This window comes from Haliaeetus leucocephalus, unplaced genomic scaffold (genome assembly GCF_000737465.1).
Source record: "Haliaeetus leucocephalus isolate CR32 unplaced genomic scaffold, Haliaeetus_leucocephalus-4.0 Scaffold196, whole genome shotgun sequence".
Classification (NCBI taxonomy): Eukaryota; Metazoa; Chordata; class Aves; order Accipitriformes; family Accipitridae; genus Haliaeetus; species Haliaeetus leucocephalus.
Window position 1 is genome coordinate 973469 of NW_010972632.1, and position 23512 is coordinate 996980.

The following is a 23512-nucleotide window of genomic DNA, read 5'->3' on the forward strand; positions in this document are numbered from 1 at the left end:
GGCGCTGCCGGCGCCAGCCGTTCCGCGGGCAGCGGGAGTCCGTGCGGCCGTTTCGGCTGCTGGCGGAGGCGCGCTCCCCGCCGTGCTCGCTGCTCGCGGCCGAACCGCGCCGGTAGAGGCGCGCCCCTGCAGCTTTCCGCGCGGCTCTGCTGTGCGGGAGACAGCGGTTTGCTAGGTTCGGGTCGTGGGGGGGAGCGAAGCCCAAAGTGCCCCCAAACCAGCAGCCGCTTTCGTAGAGCAGGGGCTTTTTTTGCGTTATTGTAGTTTTGTCTAAAGCCTGACCCAAATCATCATTTCAGTCAGCAGGTGGGTATGTCTGCTGCTTTCTGAAAGATGGAGTGCAGTTAACCCAGGCGGGCGAATTGTTTTAAAAACGAGCAAGCCCCAAACATCTAACTGAAAGCTTAACATCTAGAGGCAGTAATCCCGAGAGGGAGATGCTAGATGTACAGGCAGGTTTCATATCACTCTGGGGTCACATAGCGAACTGAAGATTATCGCCGTGTAAAGCTTCTCAGAATTTTTGTCAGGGTGCATCGCAGTCAATGTGAAAGTTTGAACTGGCAGTCACCCATACATCCAGATAGTTTGGGGGCTGCTAGAAAAGAGCAGTTCCTGATAATGCTGCGTAGTATTTTATTTATAAAAAAGAGAATACTACGCCTGAAGGTAGACAGCAGTTAAGAGACTATTTCAATGTTCTGCACATTGTACTCGCTCTTGCAGGTGTGTTACATGTTTGTTGAAGCCTCATGCTGGGTTAATGGTTATCTGTTTTCCCGTGCACCGAGTAGGATGTATGAACTGGGGTGTACCTTGTGTGTGCCGGCCATCTGTTGATACTGGGGTAATGTGATTACATTTAGCAATATAGGTTTTTTTAGGATAATCTAGAGTTTTAAATAGATGTAACTAGTTTTCACATACCCAGTATATCGTGAATGCTTTCTGCTAAGTGATTATAGCTGTTTTAAACAGGGGCGTGATAATCTCATTGGAATATTACTGTTCTGCCGAGATTGTCTTCCAGAGCAAGGGTGGTTAGTGAGTAGTCATCATGCAGGATCTGATTTAGGGTGTTTTCATCTTGGCCCAGAAGATTTTCGAATACTTCCTGTTGTGGCTGCGCATGTCTTAACTGCTTGGCAAAGTAACTTTGTGCTCATGAAACTCAAGTCTTGCCAGTGTTGGCACTTAGATCACTGTCTCAGAGCTACCTAAGACTACAGAGAATGTTTAAAGAAGCGGGGGGGGGGGCTGTTTCAATTTATGAATGTATTTTCTATTGGGTGCTGGGAGAAGAGGGTGGTTTACCTGTGACAGCTGCTTAAAAATGCTCAGTGACTAAGACCTAAACCAGGAAAAGCAATTTCAGACTAGATTTCCTTTAGCTTTGTGAGAAAGCAGTTATTGATAATTGTATTCCTCTCTTCCACCAGCCCTGTAATTCCCAAACTGCATAGGCTGAACTGCTTAGAAACTAACTGTCTGGAGAGGAAGTATTTAAATGAAATTGGCAGGATGGGGAAGGATAAGGAGAAAAAACTGTTTGCAAGATTGGCTTCCATTATTGGATGAAGTGGGGAGTTGAGGATCTTGGTGTAACACCATTCTGGTTTTAAAAAAAAAAATAAAAATCCAGTGGAGCATTATTTAAACCAAAGTGTGCAGAAGGATTGAAAATCATGCCTTTTTTGAAGAGCTGGTACTTATTAAATTCAAGGCCAGGCTCAAGGTCATTGAAATATTCCTGACCTTGAGAGTAGTGGGGTTTGCGGTAATTTGGTTCTTGATGTTCCTATCACCTTTGACATACTCTATTTCTAGTAATATGCAGATCACAGCTTTTCATTAGAATGTGGCAATTTTTTAATTTCTTGGTAGATTGTAGCTCTTGTTTTACCACTTGTCCCCATTGCCTTTGATTTTGCTCTGCCTGGCAACACAAAAGAGTTTAAAATGTTTCTAAAAAAAAAAATCTTTCTTGGGTGAATTATCAGAATCATTAAAGTGCTTTTTAATTCCCTGATTAACAGAATTTTATACTTTACACAGTTTGGGGGGATTTGTTTTGTTTTGGGTGGGTTGTAGGGGGGTTGGGGGGGGTGGGTTTTTGGGGGTTTTTTTTGGTTTTTTTTTTTAGGTTGGTTGGTCGGGTTTTTTGGAGGAGCCTAGAATGTGCAAATTTAAAATTTTTACCTATATTAGAAAAGGCAGATCAAACATTTGATCTCTTCAGTGGGAATAGAACAAACTCAGAGGTAAATTCGAAGCCAATGATGGTGCCTGAATATGTAGTCTATGCTACTGTTTTGGAGCTTATAGTATCATTTGTAGTGAACAAGAACATGCTCTGAAAATCGCTTTGAAAATCCCACAATGAGATGCTCAAATGTGGTTTTAGGAGATTAGCTGTAGGCTGTAATTTGTGGAACTTCGTGCACACTCATTTATAACTGGTGTCCCTGGGGCCAGAATGGAGAAGCTCAGAGGATGCAGTTATTAAATGTTTTTATGGATTTACTGTTAAGGTCGGAGAACACCTAGACAGCACAGTTCTGTATTGGTCAAACTGATTCAGAAAATACCCACTGAGCTGTAAGAATATTTCTGAAAAATACACTGTGTTAGTAAGGACCCTTCTCATTTCAAATGGAGTTGTCCGATGTGTGACTGTGTAGAACAAGGTATGCAGCTCCAGGCCTGCCCCTTGCTGTATCCTTTCCTGGAGGGCCCTGTGCTTGCAGGCAGGGAGAACCAAGAGCTTTGTGACTTGCTTTGGCAACCTGCTTCCTCCCTCGTCTGAATTTTGGCAGTGGGATAGAGGCACTTGCAGTCACACAGCATCGCTCAATGTGTGATGAACTGCTGCCTGGTACCTGCCAGGATGCAATGTTCAGGCAGCCTCTTGCCAGCTGCCCAGCCGAGCGCCCTGCTGCTCTGTGCTTGCCTTTGCTCGTGTGACAGACACCTGACAAAGAAGTGAAACAGAAGGGACTTGGCAGATGGTCTTCAGGAGTTTCCAGTGAGTTGCAGTTCTTAGAATTCATCTGGGATATCTAAAAAGCAGTTGTATTGTTAATGGCAGTACAATGAAATCATTCTGTAAGTGGCAGCTGTGGTTCTGTTACACACCTGGAAAAGCACATTATTTTTTTTAAAAGTGTTTTTTTTAAATACCTTAAGTATACCTAACTTAAACTTCTCTTGCACGCTTCTCTGACAAGAAGTGGAAAACTGGGTTGGATGTGGACCATGCCAAAAAAAAGTGGCTTATATTTTGATGTAGTAAAAAGCTGGACTAATTTAATATAGTCATGACTGCAGGTTGAAAAAAAATCTTCTCTGAAGTATGTCATTCCGAGTACTGCTAACCTGACATACTTAAATAGAAACTACTGAATACATATTGTGGGTTTCCCAAATACTGAGGAATGAGGAGTGCTGAGGACCAGGTGCTAATCTTATGTACTTACATACAAATGTTTTCTTCATACTGGTTTTTTTACTGTTAGCAGTTAAACTAAAGGACTTTTTATTACATGTGTCAGTAGTTAAAAGGTTAGTTCAAGTTGAATTTACTGCTGATGACCAGAGATGCGGGAACTTGTCACTCGGAAGTATTAGGAACAAGCTGATGGAAAAGTGTGATTATTTTTTTTTAATGTTATTTTTCAACTGTAAAGTTGATTAAATATTTTTTTAATAGTATGCTTAGGTAAACTCGGGTTTTGCTATCCCTGTTCTCTAGAAAACAGGAGTGATCCTTACAAATAGGATTATACCTGTTTTAAATGAATCGAGTCATTTACAAATGGAGTGAAATGTTAACAATTGACATTAGTGTCCCAGGACTTTTTTTTTTTCCCAGTATATAGCTGAAACGAGCAAAGATTGCCAAGTTTTCTTTAAAAGGCCTGATTGTAAAGATCCTATTTTATCTTAAATCAGCTTATCTTGCTCCACTGGTTCATTTTTCTGCCAGGTCAGTTACCCCCTCTGCCTTGCACTGGTGCTAGAGTCAGCGTGAGGAATCGGTTAGAAGCAGAGAGTGGAGTAGGATCATTATTTCTGATAGTCGTGCAGGCACCGAGCAGATCTGAATGTCTCTGGAACAACACAACGTCTTGAAACTGCTAAGACTTAACTGTTGCAAAGAAATGGGGGGGGGGGTGGTTTTTTTTTTAATAATTGTCACTACATAAAAATTAGGTTATAGTCTAGAAATATGAAAAACTAGCAAAGTTAATTAGATTCTTCTTAAGAGACAAGTAAATTTGTACATGCTTCTGAGCCTTACAGGTGGTCATAAAAGTGTTCTCCCAAGCATCCTAACAAATATTATGCTATGTGACTAGCAGAAAAATCTTTGGAGCCTTTAGATATGCAGAACCCATATGTAAGAAGTGTCAATCAGCACCTCTTTGGGTTCACCTGCTAGCTTTTTGACCTGAGCTACTGTGTTTGGAGTCCTTAGCTCAGTTCTTTAGCTGTTACTAGCAAAGCACTTTTCTTGTTCTAGATCATCTTTATCTTTTATCTATTCACGCCTTAAGCAGTTTTTCTGTTTTACACTAGGCAATTCAGTTATCATGGGTAGTGGTTACTAATGTGTGACTTTTCTGTCCTCCTTGTCTGGGAGGAGTTGAAGTGACACCCCTGTGCTTAGTCATCCTGTGTTTGGTGACACACTTTATATGGTAACAGAGGCATAATCTAGAACTTGAAACCCATTTTTTAATTTCTTCATTTCCATATGGGATTATTGAAGAGTTCTCTGTGTACTTAAGGATTGGTGGTGGGTTGAGGTTGGTATTTTCAGGGTACATAGATTTTGTTTTCCACTTTGCTTTACACTTGGAGGTGGAAGGTATGCTAGCCTAGGAATGACTGCTAGCCATTTGGGTAGCCTCAGGCTGAGAGCCAGGTTAGGGCATCAAGAGCCTCCTCTGAGAGCTCTTCTTTCAAATATGGGTCAGCAGCAAAGTAAAGGCAGAAAAAAGTGTCTTGTATATGTGAATCTCTGTGAAGCCTACCCAAAATTTTGAATTGATACCAGCTCAGAAATCTGAAAGTAGTAGCAACACATAAACTCCATGAAAAGATGCTTTATTTGTCGATCAGGAGTGATCAGAAGGCTTAAAGAACAACGATCATGTTTCAGTGAATTGTGTGTGTGTGTTGGCTTTGTTATAAAGTTCTGGTACTTTAGCCCTTAAAAATGAGGGGAATGGTGAAGGACTTGAGGAATTCTTCTACTCTGTATTTGGGACACCATATGAAATGGCATTTATGAAGAAGCAAATGGGCATATTCATACCTCATAGAAAATCATTCCTATATTTTTCTACTTGTAATGCATTAGCTAAAAATGGTTTCATTATGTTCTCCATTCACAAGTATTAATTCAGTCATAGTGTAAACCAGAAGCAATCCTGCTTAGAAGTGTATTGTTCTAAAGATGTTGTGGTAAAGATGCGTCCAGTGTTAGTGACAAAAATATCAGAATAAGCTGCCCGTTCAGCATGTAGCAGGAACAGGATCTTCTGTGACTGCATAAGCCTCAATTAAATAATGATGTTGAATACTTGTTATACAGGGCTTGCTTTGCTGATGAAATTTGATATGCATTATTTAACCTGATATTCCACCCAGTTAGTAGCTCTTCATGAGTAAAGCTTTCAGAGTCCCTTGCCAACATGTTGGGACTCATGCTTGAAAAATTTGAGTGGAAAGCTCACCGGTTTTGGTTGATGTAGCTTAATGCAGGAAGTCAAAAGCATAATAATGAAAATGCACATCATTGTCTTTGCGTGGATTGCACCATTAGTTTGGATTAGAGGTTACAGTTGGATTATAAAGGGTAATTCTCATCAGTGCACTGGGATTGTTGTTTGTAGTGTATTAGGATACATCAGAATAGTAAGAGATGCTGGATCAAATAAATCATTGTTATAAGCATGTTATAATGCTAAGTATTGTTGATACGTAAGTGTTCATTCTGCTGGTTTGTGATTAACATATACTGAACAGGAATGACATTGTGGAGGCTTTTGATGGTTTAGACTTAGGATTTCAAAGTGAATTGTATAGCACAAATGCACATTGTGAACTTAAGCTTTGGATGTTCCTTAGTCAGTAGTATGCACTGGTCTTGAATATTGATGTTACTTTTGTAGTCGGTATGTTTAATACAAACTAGAAAACTTTCTTTAGAAAGTTAACATTACTGCTGTCATCTCTAATTTTGTGCCTCTAGTGTGCAGTTTCCTTATGCTTATGAAGGTTAAGAGATGTGCAGGTGTAGAAATTTCCTTGATGTTTGGCTTTTTTTCTTGAATGTTTTCAACTCTGTTTCAAAGTTCTCCATTCATCTGGAAAGTCATCTCTTACAGAAATGTGGTTTGGGCCAGGTACTTTAAGTAAAACTAAAGCTGCTGCATCTTGAGGAAAATCTAAGTCATTTTTTCTGCATCTCCATATAAACTTTATCAATCATATGGTGTTTGGGTTTTTTTTAATGGAGAAAATCTAATTGGAAACACAGGGATGGCTTATAGTCATAGATGTTGACTCCTGCAGTGCCCTGCTAAGTTACTTTGATTTCTTTAATGAGCATGAGTCCTAAAGATCAAGTAGTTGAATACTCTGCTATTCTTCAGAGGGAGGGTTAAATAAGTTGCTATTCTGCGCTAATTTGATTATTTACCTATTAAAATAGAACTTGTAATAAGGTCTGAAACATCAGTGGTAGTGTCCCCTTTATAAATGTTTAAAGATACTTCTAAAATTTAGATGACTGCAGCTATGTGGTACCTAGATATATTGTTTTCTTCTTACAGAATATATAAAGCCTTTTTTTTTTTTAATACCCTTAAACATTGTTTAGCATTCACCTGATTGATTGCCAATACAAAGAGTGTATCAACGTAAGTACGGTTTGACAAAGAGAAGTAGCATCTTGGTTATCTGACATAATGGTGAAGTCCTTGGCTTAAGAACGCATCTATTCATGTTATTTTAATTCTTAGAAGGCATCTGCAAAAGTCTCTTTTGCTGTAGGCCGACTGTCAGGTGTATAGTGGATCCGTAGGTTTCATTCCGTCCTCTCCCCCCGCAGCAACCCGTGTAGACCCCAGGTCATCACCTACTCAAGATGATTGATCTGTAGGTCAGCAGCAGAGTGTGTTTTCTGTCTTTGCCAACATGTCTGCACTATTTAGGGGTATTGGAGCTCACAAAATTAATGAAGAAATAAAAGCATTTTCTTCTGAGGCTATCAGACTTGTGAATGAGCTGCCAGAGGGACACAAAATTCAGTCATTGTTAGGACATAGTTATAGGACACCTTACCATTTTGATCGACATTTCCTTCTGAAACAGCATAGATTAAAAAGAAATGCAAATGTATGAAACTGCTTTTCATAGGAAGAAAAAGGTAAATACCTGAATGTTCTGTGTATGGGAGCCTTCTGAAAGTCTCTTAAATACTAGACTGAAGGCACAGTGCAGAAAGAATAAACTTTTAAAATGTAAACGTGGAACATGTTCTTGAGGCTGTCATTGATCAGTTTCTGCTACTTTTTTTTTTTAATTTTTCCTATGTTGTCTTATCTCAGTTTGATAATTGTGATTATCATGCTAGCCACTTAAATGAAAAAAAGACTGTACTGCAGCTGTAGCATCAGTTCCTAGTTGTGGTAGAGGTATGAAAAAAGCTACATCTAGATGTTGAGGTAACATCTGTGAAGATACTACTTGTCAACTTTACCTATGGAACCATGAGTCTTTCAGCAAATTTCTGGTCTTGATAAATCCTTGACTCCTGATAGGTTAGTGCTGTTAGGCCATCAGCTGTATTTTTTAAAATACTTTTCTTGATTTTGTTCATGTGTCTTTATATAGAAGAATCTTTACAGTCAACATGTATTTCTAGATGCTGTGTTAAAATTGCTGGCAGAGTCTATTATTCTATACAAACTGAACAATCTGGCCCCTTGTTTTATTTATAAAGGTTCAATGTATCTTTGCCTGCCTACATCAATCTGCAAGGGAGTGTCAGAAAGGCCCCGCATTCGCCGAGCCGTGAGTTATCAATAACTTTTCAGATGTGTTAATGAATGTGGAACAAACGCAATTACGTGTTTAAAAAAATACGGATCCACCTCCTAAAAAGCAAAAAAAGAAAAGCCAAACTCAAAACTTTTTACTGCAGTAGCAGGCATGATTATAAAGGGATTGGTCTAAATTTTTAGTAATGTAAGTATAACTGAGCAGTAAGGTCACCCTCTAGAAAACCTATTGTTGAACTGCTTTGAAGCTGTCTTTAGCCTGTGGATTACAGGTTTTAACTGTTGTATCCCGCAGGCAAATAAAGCATGTGGTGATTTTGGAAACTTTTTTTTTGCTTAATAATCTGAAACTTGGCCCATCTGAAAATGTTATATATTAGCATCCTATGCATAGAACTGATATTTAAAAAGCTGATTACATAATAGTAAGAAAGGCTTGACTGATAAGATATGGGCTTTTTATTGATCCCCCTCTGTTGTAGTTACCTCAGTAATGAATTTGGCGTCTTGAATTGTTTAATAGATTCAAAATTCTCAGCATTTCAGATCATGAAGCCATAAAAAAAACTTTAATAACTACAAAATGTATCTATACTCTTTAAAATATATGATGAAATGGAAAAGGCTGCTATCTGAAATCATTTTATGTCTTTTCTTTTTTTCCCCCAGCAGCCCTCTTTGCTTCAGTAATTCACCAGTAGGTTTTCAGTGATCAGAGATCTTAACAAGTTGTTATGTTTTAAAAAATTAATAGATACATGCCGAGAGAGATTAAGGTGTTATATCATGCCTGTGTCTTAACAACAAGAGAGCCGTAGCGGTGATCTCTCTTCTGAATCTCAACTAGTGACAATTATGTTATGACTCAAAGGCAAACATATTCCCGCCCTTATCCCCAAAATACCAGTTGGTTACTTTGTTCTGAAGACTTTAGGTCTTGCTCCAAGATGGGGTTATTTAAACTTGCAATTGGACCTCAGTTGATGCTTCTGCTGATGCAGGAACCGCAGCCTGCGATGCCGAAGATATAATTAAGATGTTCCCAGCCCAACAAGCAGCATGTAGAAAAGAAAAAAAAATATGGCTTATGATAGAGAGATATGCAAACATCTGTAAAATAATTTTGCATGTAGGCTATGTCCATATGTTTGACTTTTTTTCAGGTTTGTAAGCATTTAAAATCATTCTTCTGCCAACTCTTTATTCTACTCTCATCAGAAGTAAGAGGGTGCATTGCATCCAAGAGCAAAATCATAAAATGAGTATCAGGTGGGATTCGGTGAAGACTCAGTGTGTATAATTTTGTGTTTATGAGGCTGCTTTTATATGCTAATTGTTGCATACAAATACATCAGTATTTCATGCAAAATCTGAATAGAACATTATATAGCTCATTTAACAAATGCTGTTGTAGCAAAGTGTTTTTAAGCTAATGCTGTCTTTCTTGTTTCAAGCACTTTTCACGCTGCATATTTGAAGGGGAAGTGTGAGAGGATTGTTAAATAGCATTATAGAGCATTAAAACACATATTTGTGGTTTTGGTGTTATTTGGCGAAGAAGCATACAGTGGTTTAAGTTCTAGTTTCCATAGACCTTCACTATGTGACAGGGCAATGTTAATGCTTTGCATGTAATCTGCAGAACATGTTTGGCTTCCCCAGATTTCTAACCTGGATGTGCTGATTTCTATATTGCAGGTGACACAACCCGTCAGCGAATCAAATTCAGTGATGACAGAGTGTGCAAGAGCCACCTTCTCAACTGCTGCCCTCATGATGTGCTCTCTGGAACTGTATGTAGCTAAATCTTGTGTTTTATTTAGATAAGAATGGAGAAGTTGTATTATATTTGTTCTTTGTAATACCTCTTTTAATTTAATGTTTTTCAGCAAGCATCTATCTAGTGCGCTCTAGTAGTTCAGAGGAGCTTTTATAAACAACTAATTTATGGGTTATGAAGTTAATTTTTAGAAGTTTCCTATTCTGTATGCTAATTATTACTTAAAAATTCAACATTGTTTGCTATAACATTAAAAAAAAAAAGATGTTACCTACCTGAATTGCACTATAGCAAAGTGGTTTTAAGCTGGTACAGTTGCAACTAGTAGAAAAAAAAAGGAAATAAAATTTATGCATACATTATAAAGTTACTTTCTTAAGACTTTATGTTGTAGTGAGAAAGTATCCAACACAAATATTTGTATAGGGAAGAGAGGTGATTTTTCTTTCTTCAGAAATGTTTTAGTGAAAACAGTTGAAAATTCAAATAATTACATTTCTACAAGCTGAGATACATTTAACATGATAGTGACGCTTACTGTACAATATCAGTTACTGTGCCATTTTCACAAATTCTAAGGCAACTTGAAAAATCTCCATTTATGGCATACTAGTAACTTGCTGGGTTTTTGTGTACTCTATAGTAGAGGTTCCTCTGCCTGGGCATAGCAAACAAGGGGCTTTGACTGTTGCCAGTAGCTTTGTCATTGTGCCTGTGCTTTACCTTGTGGTGCCTGATTAAGATAGCTCATTCTTTGTGGAAGGTAGGTGAGTTACATTGCATTGATTATTTAACCTAATGTTCCACGGTGTTAGAATAATTAACAGTAGAGAGACGTATGATTTGCAGAGTCTCGTGTGCCTACCATTCTTAGGGCTGCATTTTGGTAGCTTTTCTTGCTCACTTTGTCACATTTTCTTACCCTGTGGCAAAGGGGAAAATAAGTACTGGAAAACCTGTCTTAAGGATTATTTGAAGCATTATTGGTTCTCTGTGCTGTATCATTCCAAATGGCTAACCTGACTGGAGCCTTTAATGAAATACAGAATGAAGTTCATTTGCAGAATTGTAAACTTGGTAACTGATTTACCTCTCACCTGGCCTCTAATATGCTTTCCAAGTAGCTGTGATTTTAAACTACCATAACATTTTTGGCTGATGAAAGGGCTTCAGACATGCATGCACACACTAATTTTGTTTTACTAATTTTGGTGCTTGTACTGACAGACCGATAGTTACAGTCTGTCCTTCCCTCTTTGAAAGAGTCCCTGCAAAAGTAGGCACAACTGTAATTGCCAAGAAGCACAGGAAGAAGACGCAAAATAAATAGTAGGACTGAACTAGAGAACTTAGCATTTGTCTTAATAAAAAAGGCAGTGGAATAGAAAAGGCCCACTTGTTGAGCTTCTTCATAACTCTTGTGGCTTCCTAAATTTTTTTTCCTATCCTTAAAGACGCTCTTTTGTATTGCAAAGTTCTGTCATATCACAAAAATCAGATGTCTTGAAGTTAATGTGGTGTGTTCAGCATATACTGAAGGTAATGCATCTTGCATATATTTACTTACAAAAAAAGAATGACTTGAAGGTAAGTAAGCTTTGTGTATCAACGCATATGTAGTTTTATTTTGAACTGTTCTGGGCATTACTGTCCAAACAAAATGGGGAAAAAAGGGAGAAGAAGGTGTTCCTCTTCACACATCTATTATGTTGTCCACTCTTTTGGTTGTGTGATGAGCGAAATAGCTCATGGCTGGGGGAAGATACGGAACATAACAGTATGCTGTAAAAACATACAAAGTCATTGATCAGAATCCACAAGAAGATACTGTTGAAAGATTAATTTGACAACTTTTCGTTGTGGTCTAATTTCTATAAGCAAAGATTTGTAGAATGGCTGTCTTTAGCAAGTAAGAAATGTTTATCTTTAGAACTGCAAAAGTTGTAGGTATCATGCAATAATGCCTCCTATGGTGGAGACCAAGCATGTAGGTTGGGCCTCCTTACCCAATTTGTTAAGTCCTCACTGAAAGTTCTCATCTGTCTCATACTGGATTCTGCTGCTGCTCTTGGAGTACTAATATAAACTGCTTATTCAGTGAATGTCAATATATCTTCCTTTTTTTTCCTTTTCTTTGTCATAATGCAATTAGTCATCATACCACAAAATGTGTCTAGTTAATCCTTTTAGTGGGAGTCGTGGAAAGGGACTCATAAGAGACAGGCTTTATCTGACCCATGTGATGTCCTGCTGTTTACCTAGTCATGGGTCTGAAGAAATGGACCTTCTCTCTTAATAGTACAGTTTCTAAAAGGGCAAGAGGCATGTAGTGTGACCAGACAGTTTATTGTTGATTTGGAAAATGACTGTGGAATTTTCTCCAGAGTTTTGATAGGAAAATTTTGATGCATTTTTGCATTCAAGATCTGTAGGTTACAAAGACTGAGTGCATTTTTTTTTCTTAATTCAAGTCTAGAATCTTTTGCTTCTGAAAGAATAAGTTCTCTGGGGGCATTTTATGAGGTTAAATGTCTTCATTGACTAGATTATCGGTAAAATACTGGACCTGAATTGCCATTTTTTTGTGTCACGAGATAATCTGTGCAATCCTCATGAACTGCATATTACTGTTCCTGTCTGCAAAACGCAGACTTCTCTGCTATTCCAATCCACCTGCTCTTTCAAAAGCGCTCAAGGAGTACATTCAGAGATAACACAAGACAAACAAAATGACTCACATGAGTAGGCTATGTTAATTTAGTGTGTTCTTTTCCTTAATGGCCAAATACTCAAAACTCCGCCAAGGAATTGATTTCCCTTGACAAAAAAATCATGTTCCCAAGGCTGCAGTATGTATTGGTAAAAGTAGTGTGTGTATACTTTTCTTGGAAGATTGGAGACTTTCTCCTTGTTGTCCAGATTTCTGCATATATTATCTCTTCTTTTATTGGATGAAGTGTGTGGTTATTTCTTAGAATACCGTATGAAGTCTTTTCTTATTTCTAGACTTTTTTGGAACACTTGCAGTAGGTGTTATCCTCAAGTTTCTTTGATCAGATTTATCTTTTGGTTAACATTAGAAACATTTCAGGAAAAAACCATCCATACAAATTAGTAAAGTTTTGAGTTTTACTAGGAAAGTTCCATTGTCTGGCTTGGCAACAATGCATAGCTTCCTAGTTTTTTGAGCTTTCTTTGCGCTTCTCTGTGTCTTACTTCCTCAGAGTCGTTTGTATTTAAAGGAACAATAAAGTTGTCTTTAAAGGAACCCTAAATATTTTACTTAGGAGTGTAAAGCTGTAAGAATTAGCTGTATTTTGAAATTTAATTCTTTTGGCTGCCAACAGAACAGTTCATTCTGTATCAGTTACCCTCTTCCACTTTTCTGGATAGACTTGTCTAGTTGTCTGTTAATGAGCTTCAGTTGTTATCTACTTAAATCAGAAGATTTTGGTTACATTCCTATTTTATTTCATTTCAGTTTCTTTAGGGACATGCTTGTTGGTACTAGGTTTCTGGTTTTGTAGACTTGAAAATTCTTAGTCAAGCAGTCAGAGGTGTCTCGCTGCCTGTGGGAGATGATCTTCTGTCGCTTTTTGGGGAGAGACAGGGAGAGTATGGGTTTGGATTTTTTGTGTTCTGCCTCTAAGGGCAATGGGAATAATGAACTATGTGGAAGACATAGGTAGAATAGTGAGTCCCCAGAGCAAAAATTTAAACAAAAGTAAAATTGTAGCATCCTTTTTCAGTTTATTAAATTCTAATTCCAAATCTGTTGTGCTCTGTGATTATCTTCTTATTTGAAATATGTTTTCAAGTTTGTGGAGGCAATAGTGAGCTAATTGGTAAGATGACAGAAGTGATGTATTCAAGGTTGTAGAAGTGTGTCTGTTCAGAACCTGTTCTTGACAATGCTTCTCACAAAAGCTCTTTTAGTTTTAACTGACACTTTTTCATGTTTTGGTGCTCTGCTTTTTCATAATGATCACTTGGGCACTGGTTTACCTGCGTAAGTCAGTGCTTTAAGAGTTTGTTCAATCACTTCAAGTTGGGAATTTTATAATGAGAGATTAATAAGACTTTGTAAACCCTGGCTACTGGGACACTGAATAATTTACCACTTAAAGTTAGCAATTTTTATTTACAATTTTTGTGTCTTAAAGGGTCACTTAATCTTTTTTTATCCTTAATAGTTGTTGATGATCAGGCTTGTGGGTTTTTGTGGTTTGGGTTGTGGGTGGTTTTTTGGGTTTTGGGGTTTTTTGTTTGGTTGGTTTTGGTTTTTTGGGGGTTTTTTTGTTTGGGTTTGTTTTTTTTTTTCCCAAAACCATGTTCCTGAGTTATTTTTCATCAGCATTACAAAAATGTTTGTTTGTGTTTACCTGTATCATGAGATTAGGACTGAAGCTACATATGTAGGAGTCAGATGACTCCCCTGTAGGGGTACAAACCTATTAAGGAACATTCTCTGGATGTAAGCTCTGTGCTGTCTTTGGCAGGTTTTACAAGATGTATAAGAAGGTGTTTTCTCTATCTCTGTATGTTTCTGAATGAGTAGCTAAGTACTAATGAAAATGACAAGGTGGGAAGATTTAAAACAAGTACTTTTAATGAGGTTAAAAGTAGGAATGTCCTGAATATTTATAGTAGCCTGCTAGCTATCTTTGAAGACCCCAAGCAGTTCAACACTTCTGCAGCAATCTGGCTTTCTTAGTGGCTTGATTGTGCTTCCCTGTTGAAAAAATTCCACAAATACTGTAGGTGGTCTTGCAAACCATGATTGAGAAACTCCTTTCTGCTCAGTGGATTAACTTGACATTTGTATTTATGTGTATTTTTTGAGGAACGTTGCTGCTTGCATTTCATTTATGCAGACCTCAAAGTATGCTCTGTCAGCTCAGTCCTGCAGTATCGTGAGTGCTCATGAATTTATTGCACTCAGCTCTTCAGGACTCTTGCTGACTAAAACCATATTGATTGAGACCTTGGTTTAGCAATATACTTTAATATGTGATTAACTTTAAGCTTATTAGAGGTGGAATTCAGCTCCAGTTTAAGACCTCTAAATTTAGGTATTGGCTAAGAAGCTAGGTGTAGAAGCTTGTGCTGGAGTCAGAAGGGATCTAGGCAGCGGAGCCTAGAGAAAGATTCAGTTTGCCAGCCACTGGGTATCTCTTTCAAGGTGGGCTGAATCCGTTTAGGCTCACTGACTGTACTATCTAGATCTCCTTTTACTGTGGAAGAGAAGTTTGGATAGTTCACACATCTGCAGATAGATGTTAGTAAGGTGTTTTAATCTGGAGTTGATTTCTTTGCCAGTATTCCCGTTGGCTCAGTGGAACTACTCCTGTGCTCAAATTTTAGGTGTGCCAGTGTGATTATTTGCTGTAGTGTTATAAAAAGCACACATTCTGCTGGATGTTATCAGCTTTTCAGTTCGGGACTGATTTGATCATGTGAACTGCTTCAGCTCTGCAACTCAAATTAATTAGGCTTGCATAAGCTACCTCAGTTTGTAGCTTTCAGCCCAGTGGTGACGAATGTAAAGTGCTCTGTTGTCTCGGCAAGTGATCATGTCAGCCTTTTGAAACGTATTCTTGATTTCTTTGATCAGTGCCAGGAAAGTGAACTGATGGTACCATACTCCATTTTAATGGGTTTATTTTATCTAGGTGAAGGGGGTTTTTTTTATTACTCTGTACAGTTAACTTAACTTCAATGTTAATATATAGTCAGGCTATAAGACTGAATACTATGTAAACACTGAAATGCCTCATCTCTCAAAATTGCCGCTAATATTACTGAAGTTGTTCAAGAGTTTCTGAAGTGGCCTCTTGATACTGTAAGAGGCCCTAGCTGCTTAAGTCCACTATTACGTTGCTCCCTACGTATTGTCAGCACATCTGTTTGTGTGGCTGCCTGACAAGTTGGACAGAGGTGCACTGCTGAAAAATTGCCTCTGTTTTTGGTTTGCTAAGATATGTTTTACCCAGTCAGTACCCAGACTGTGTTCAACTGCACAGGCAGAAGTGCCAGCATGGGGTCGCACAATGCAGTGATAAAGGGAGGACAGAAAATTTTTCAGTAGTAATGCTGGCTCAGAGTAATTGCCATTCTTTCAGGCTATGGATTTACAATTGCCACTAAGAAGAAAAGAAATCAGAAAATGTACTGTCCTGAGGAGGGCAAATCCAACCCAAATAGGGGGAGAAGAAGCATAAAACACATGTAAAGTGAACAGTGTGTCATGGCATTGTCATGTGAATTCTGGCTGGGGGTTTTTTTTTTTTAGAATGTGTGCTATGCAAATTCCAATTTAAAACCGGTATTCGCTACCTAATAAGATTCTGAGCACTCTTCTCAGTGGCGTTGTATGCAAGATCAGTGATGCAGCCTACTTACTTTAAGTTCATGCTTGCTTCCTGCCCTTTCTAGAATGGTTATAGATTACAAGTAAAATATCTACACTTTTTCTTCCCTGATTCTTGAGCATTGTCCAACACTCAGGTCCTCTTCACTCACCTGCAAAATGTTTTGCTGGGATTTGATTTTTGGCTATCTTAACTGAAATGCTTAAAGAACAGTTTTTAAGCAGCACTTAACAGCAGTGCTGTGGTTGCAGCTATTTCAGGTGATGAATATAACTGGAACACACATAGACTGTGCAGACAGTTCAGATCAAGTATTTGAACATTTAATTGCCAGTTATTTGCAGGAAACTTGGTTCTCCTAAGCTGTTTTAATTCAATACAGGATGTCCCACTTCAGTCACTTGTTTGAACTTTCAATAAAACGACATCTTTGCAGGACATTACTGATACTTTGTAATGCAAATAGCCATCATGATAAGATAAGCTGTTAATTCTGTCTGCTTTTACTATTTCCTGATTTGTGAATGTTTATTAAAGATCTGGTATTGTCTTACAGCTTTATTAAACTGTCTTTTCATTCCTACAGGGGAGATGATTTGCTTCAGAATATTTGACTGTTAAAGAAAGTCATGCTAATTTCATTCCTTGTAACACTTCTGAAAAATAACACCACTTTCCCTCTGTCTCTTTTCAGAGAATGGACCTTGGTGAATGTCTGAAGGTGCATGACCTGGCATTAAGGGCAGACTATGAAATAGCATCCAAAGATCAAGATTTCTTCTTCGAGCTTGATGTATGTATTTTATCTTAATGGTGGAGAGAAAGCATAATTTGTGTACTTAGGTGGATAAACGGAGCAACAGAAGTTAAGTTTTTGTACACACTGAAGGAAAACTTTTGGAAAGTAATTTTATAGAAAGAGGCAGAGAAACCCTTGTCACAGTTACAGAAACGATACATGCCTCTTCATGATTATATGTGAGTATTTAATTTGCATTCGTAGTCATCTCTAGGTAGAACTATTAACAGCCTTCCACAGAACAAATTATCATAAACCTGGATGCTGTCTTAGTATTATCAAATAGCAAGCGAATGTTAAGACTGTGTGTGCTTTGAAGAGAGTCTTAAATTCTATGTTTATTGAAGAAAGTAATTTTGTATTGGGGATAACAAATCATATGCTATGTCTTGGTACACGGTAGTTTGAGTAATACAGTTTTGAACTCCCAACTAGGAAGTTAGTCTTCACTAGGACAAAAAGGTTTTGGGGTTTTTTGTTGTTGTTTGGAGGGATGGTGTTAATATGCTTAATAGCTTAAAACCCGAGTGAAAGAAGTTACGGTATTGCATGTATTGGCTGGGTGAGGTGAACCTGAGTATCCTTTGAAGAATTTTAATGCATGTTAGAAATGCACACTTCTTAGGGAAGACTTAAGACAGATTCACTTCCAAATTTCTGCAAATACTTATAACTACGACAATGTGTAGACTATGATTTTTAAAATGTTGTGTATTAATATAGGTGATTAGTCACCATAAACTGCTGGATTATTGTTTTACAAGGTTTCACTATTAAACTTGTAAAAGTTAAGTCTTAAACCTGGAAAATGTTAAGGCTAATGAAATATTCGTGTTCTCGACAGCATTGATCAGTGTTTTTATTGATATTGTAGGCAATGGACCACCTGCAGTCATTTATTGCAGACTGTGACAGGAGAACAGAAGTGGCTAAGAAAAGACTAGCTGAAACCCAAGAAGAGATCAGTGCTGAAGTTGCAGCTAAAGTAAGCATGTAAAACTAGTTACTGATGTCTCTTTGAAGGTCTGTTTTTCTAAGGAGTCAACTTAAGTCTTTGGCAAGCTATTGAATCTGAGAATTCATGCTGAGGAGGGGAAAAATTAAGACTTTTTTTCCCGTCCTTCCCAAAACTACCTTTAAAGCACGGAGAGGAGAACACAGGAAAGAGACCTCTGATATTTTTATGCTCAGGAACCTTGACTCTGTGATACCATGCCATACAAATGTTAGTAATTCTTACGGGTTTTGATCAAAACTTCATCCATAAAGTAAACAAAATTTGACGTGCTTTTCTCTAGATCTTCTAACTGAAAAAACTTTCATCGTTTTTCTGCATATATATGCACATGCTTAGAAGGAATGGTTGTACAAGTAGTAATTTTGCAAGACTATGTGGTATAGACAACAGTGTGAATTACCTGAAGTTTCTGAACAAAATCCTGCTCTGGAGTTGGTACATAGACTTAACTCAGCCTTTCTCTGTGTGTTTTTACATGAGGCAAATTCTGTTTCACTTTTACCTGGAGAAGTTATCTCTGCATGTTTCTCTTAATTCTGTCCTACCAATTTTGCATATAATAACTTGGTAGTAGTTCAGATTGTTTTCCATAATTAAAAGCATTTCCTGTGTTAAGTCTTTCCTTGTCTTTCAAGGCTGAAAGAGTTCATGAATTGAATGAAGAAATTGGAAAACTGCTGGCCAAAGTAGAACAGCTTGGAGCTGATGGGAATGTGGAAGAATCTCAAAAAGTAATGGATGAAGTGGAGAAGGCTCGGGTAAAGAAGAGAGAAGCAGAAGTAAGTTGATTGTGTAAGGCTTGGGGGATGGAGAGGGCAGGGTCCAAGATTAAATTGGTTGGCATCTGTGTAATGCAAGATGTCTTACCTGCTGTTGTTTCCTTAACTAATTGCTTCATATAAAACTAAAGAATTTGCTTTGCTGCATCCGGTACAGTCAAAGTTTCTACCTTTAAATACACTCCTGTTTATATTAAAATCATACTCACTTCCCCAGATGATGCATTTATCTTAGTTTAGCTGTATTGGCCAGTTTTATCTGTGGACCCTACAGTTGTGTCTGTGTTTGAACTGACTTGCCTCATTCAGTCTCATGGCTCTTGCTGTGGCAACTCTGTTGTGCCTCGTGGTGTGCTGATGTGGCTTGTACTGGAAAGCTTCAGTGAAGTGAACCATTGTCTTCATTGAAAGATGGTCAATGACTTGTGTATCAGGCAAGTCAAAACAGTCCCTGTTGTAATGTTCAGGTGGCAGAACTCACCAAGAGCTTTTTCATGTCGTATTTTACCAAGATACTTAAATTTATAGAAACAAACATCTGCAGTTGTTTTAATGGTACCAGAGGGGTTGCTGGCAGTCTTTCTTATCTGTCATCTGAGTGTCTGTAAATAAATTTTGCTCAGATAACTTGTTAGTGGCTAAAATGCAGGTAGATTTCTCAGGAAACCGCTACTGTTTTAAACTGGGTTCAGAATTAAAACTGGTGTAGTATTTTCATAATATGTTACCATAGTAATTGTAGTGTTAATGTGTATCCACTGTTGCATATGAAAAAGTTGTTTATCCTTAGAAGTAGTATGATCTTAAGTAAAGTTAATAAACACCCCACTTTGTTTAATTTACAAAACCACTTGCTGATGTCCTGCCTTTAAATATGTCCAATCTTCAAAATAAGGAACCTGCCTTGTATCTTAATGAGACACTTGATTTATGAATAGTGTGAATTAACTAAAGGGTGTGCTGGTGTACATTGAATTTGGTTATCAATTTGTAGTATATCTTTGGTAAAGTATTATCTTTGTATTTCTGTGCATTGAGAAGTAACAGTTAGCACATTGGGTTTTTTCTAGGAAGTATACAGGAATTCTATGCCTGCCTCCAGCTTTCAGCAGCAGAAGCTACGGGTTTGTGAAGTGTGCTCGGCTTATCTTGGTCTTCATGACAATGACCGACGACTTGCTGACCACTTCGGAGGAAAACTGCATTTAGGATTTATTGAAATAAGAGAGAAGCTTGAGGAACTCAGGGTAAATCATTCTTATATTTTTGTGTGTTATGTGTGTGCTCCTACTTATTTGCCAGACAACCTTAACGGAATATTTCTTTCTGGGTGTGTGAATTTTGTTCATATTACTTTAAAATTTGGGATTTCGTTAGTCTACAAAATGCTAAACATTCCAATTCAGTCTAGGTTATCTGGATAATTTGATAAGATAACCTCTTTTGCACTGAGGTATATTAAAACACATGTTCAAAGTAATGCATTTTGGGAACAGAGAGTGTGATTCCACTTGTAAAATGGAGAACTGTATTTTGAACAGGGATGTTGAAACATATTTAGCAGTCATAGGAGATAACCAAATGACCTTTAGTTTTAGCGAGTTGATTGGCTGAAAGTAATAATGAGACTCTCGAAAATAGAAGAACATGTAGTGGGCCTGAGTGGTATTTTATTTCTTTAATTAGGATAAAATGTTAATGGGGCTGGTGTTGAAATCCTCATTTTTGGTACCATTATGAAAGGAGCATGGTAACACATGGCAAAGCTTTCAAAAAAGATCTACAGAAATGCTTATAGTTCAAACAGCCTGCTGTATGGTGAAAGACTAAAACTCAATTTGTTTATTTTATCCGGACAAAGACAAGGAGGTGACTTTCATTCTATAGGTACCAACAACTAAAGAAGATTTCTTTTTTTTTTTTTGAGTAATTTTTGAAGGCTTTTAAGCTTAACTGACAATAGATGAAATGAATTCCAACAACTCAAGGCTGTAGCTATCCCAAGTCAGAATACAAAAAGATGTATATATTGAAGTCAGGCTAGCTATTAAAATAATTGTTATGGAGAGGTTGCATGTCCTCTGTAGCTTGAACATTTGAAATCCAGTTGGAATATTATCCTAAACAACATTATCCTGACCAGAAATTGTGTGCTGGAAGAAAGACTTACTGGAATTATATTCTAGACTTTTGGTATTCAAGAGGATGGATTTGGACACCAATGCCATTTATGATCTTAATGTGCAGATTATGGAGTTCAAGGCTCAGTTAGGCATTTAACTGTAGAAATCACTAAAGATAATAGCTAAATGAGTTGAAGCCCTAAAAGCAGAAAATGCTGCTACTGCGTTTGAGTAAATTGGCTTGGTTTATATTTCATAATATTCCAGCTGTCTTGCATGGATACTGTGACTTACCCATTGGAAAGTCCAACTCTTTCCATTGAATATATTGGCAATTTAGGCTCCTAAATATAGCTGCTGTAACTTAAACCTCAGATGCCTAGAATAGATCATGTGCGCTTCCTCTCATCGCTCTGTGAAATTATGCAGAGAGTCACTTGAACAAGAATCCTTGCTTGTTGTTAAAGTACTGATATTGTACAAGGAAGTATAGATATGATTTGACATAAAGGGTTGAAATAACTGATTATTTACACAATTCCCCAAAAAATATGCATGGATAATTATTTCACATTCCCAAAGCATCAATAAAATAATCTTTTGAAGTACTTCGCTAACAAAAAAAGAAAACAATAACTATCCCCTCCTTCCTCAGAGCTCTCCTCAGAGATCTAATCAAGATGCTGCTGGGGCAATTCCACATCTCAGAAGAAGGTCTTTGTAAAGAGTTGAATTTCTTGCATCATGTCCAGAAGGTGGCGAGACTTGGGTTTGGCCAGATCTCCAGTTGTGAGTTCCACATCTGAGGGCCCTCTACTGAGCGTGCCTTGTCCCCAGTAGTAGTGAGTTCAACCTGGGGGCTAGCAGCTGAAGCATCCTCTCTAATTACATCTCATGTTCACAATACAGAAACAAGTAGCCTCAAAGCTAGGTGTCAGCCCAGCCAAGTCCTTTAAGACTAAGAATTTCTTTTTGTCACGGCGTAGCTGAAGGAATTACTAAAACAATTAACTCTCCCAGCTCTGATTCCTTCCTACCTTTCCCCAGTGGCCAAAATATGATCAGATTGGCATGGAAACTCTCAAATTAAAAGCATGACTTACTGCTCTGAATTCCCCTTTGTGAAAAACTTAATATAACTATGTATTTCAGGTCTTCGTGTAACATCCATCTATTTGCTGCAGCTCTTCTGCAATAACTTCTGTTTCTTGGAGAAAAAAAATATATATACACACACACACACACTGAGGAAGAGAGAGGGAATAATGTACACAAGGGAAAGGGAATATACATGAGGGAAAGAACTGAATATTAACTGTCTAGATTATTTTTATAGCACCTTCATCTGAGAAATTTTGAAGTGTAACTTAATGAATATATTCCTTTGCTTTTAGAGGATTGTGGCTGATAAACAGGAGAAACGAAATCAGGAACGTCTGAAACGTAGAGAGGAGAGGGAAAGAGAAGAAAGGGAGAAACTAAGGAGGTAGGGATCTATTGTAATTGCAAATACATAATGACCTATTTAAGTTTAATGGAAAAACTGATGTAGTTCATGCACATTCCTAAATCTGCAGAATCATGATAGCCTGCATTCCTTGGAAACGTACAAGGATTGAGGGTGAATTTCATGTCTAAGTCTTACAATGTGAATTGTGTTCATAGAAAACCTTTTTAAAAAATACAGATAGAAGTGTCTCTTCATATTTGAACAAAAGGCCATTAAATGAGAATTTTAAGGTGTGTACCTTGTTTTGAGACCTGACAGATGTAGGTTTACACGCATGTAAGTTTCTGACATCTGTTAGATATGAGGTATTTTGTTTATAGATGTTAGAAATTTTCCTTATTGGAAGTAGTTGAGTGTACGACTAAGGAAAGTAATTCCCTGTTCTTCTACGAAATAGTTGCTTCCAGGCCTTGTGGGGCTAGAGTGGAATGGAATCTGAACTGCAGTTCTCTTGACGTGTTAGCTTCAGAGGTTAACAATGTCAACTTTGGAAATCTATTGCAGTCTGATAATACATACCTGACAAGAAATAAGGGAGTACTGGCTTGAACTGTAAGCTTTTTCTGTGGGAGGGGTGGGAATAAAAAAGCAGATTAGATATTCTTTTGGGTTTGTAGTATGGTGGGGTCAAAATAAATAAACAAACACAAAACAACTGTCAGAGGGATCTATTTCCTGGTAAATATGTTACAAAGATGTTAACATCAATTAAAAGGCCTTTAAGTAACTGCTAGTAAAACAATGTCGTGGTTTAAGCTCAGCCAGCAGCTAGGCACCACGCAGCCACTTGCTCACTCTGCACCCCCTCACCCAGTGGGATGGGGAGGAGAATTGGAAAAAAAGTAAAACTCATAGGTTGACATAAGAACAGTTTAATAACTAAGGTAAAATAAAATGTAATACTAACAATAATAATAATAAAATATAATAACAATAACAGTAATAATAGTAATGAAAATGAATATAATTTAAAAAAAAAGAAAAAAAAAAACCCAAGTGGTGTACAATGCAGTTGCTCACCACCCCACAGACTGATCCGCCCCTCCCAGCCAACCCCCCC

General features: G+C 37.7%; 1 protein-coding gene across 3 annotated transcripts in view; it reads left to right on the forward strand.

The window, feature by feature from the left end:
- The window catches only part of LOC104830736 (putative RNA-binding protein Luc7-like 2), a 29472-nt gene that overhangs the window by 305 nt on the left and 5655 nt on the right, over positions 1 to 23512 (forward strand). For 2 of the 3 annotated variants that reach the window (XM_010565854.1, XM_010565855.1), the window contains exons 2-7: positions 9771 to 9865; positions 16918 to 17016; positions 17897 to 18007; positions 18676 to 18819; positions 19890 to 20066; positions 22337 to 22428. In XM_010565854.1, coding sequence (XP_010564156.1) covers positions 9771 to 9865; positions 16918 to 17016; positions 17897 to 18007; positions 18676 to 18819; positions 19890 to 20066; positions 22337 to 22428 — 718 coding nt within the window. Of the gene's footprint in view, positions 1 to 8014; positions 8086 to 9770; positions 9866 to 16917; positions 17017 to 17896; positions 18008 to 18675; positions 18820 to 19889; positions 20067 to 22336; positions 22429 to 23512 lie in introns of all 3 variants that reach the window. The other variant, XM_010565856.1, reaches the window with a different exon arrangement.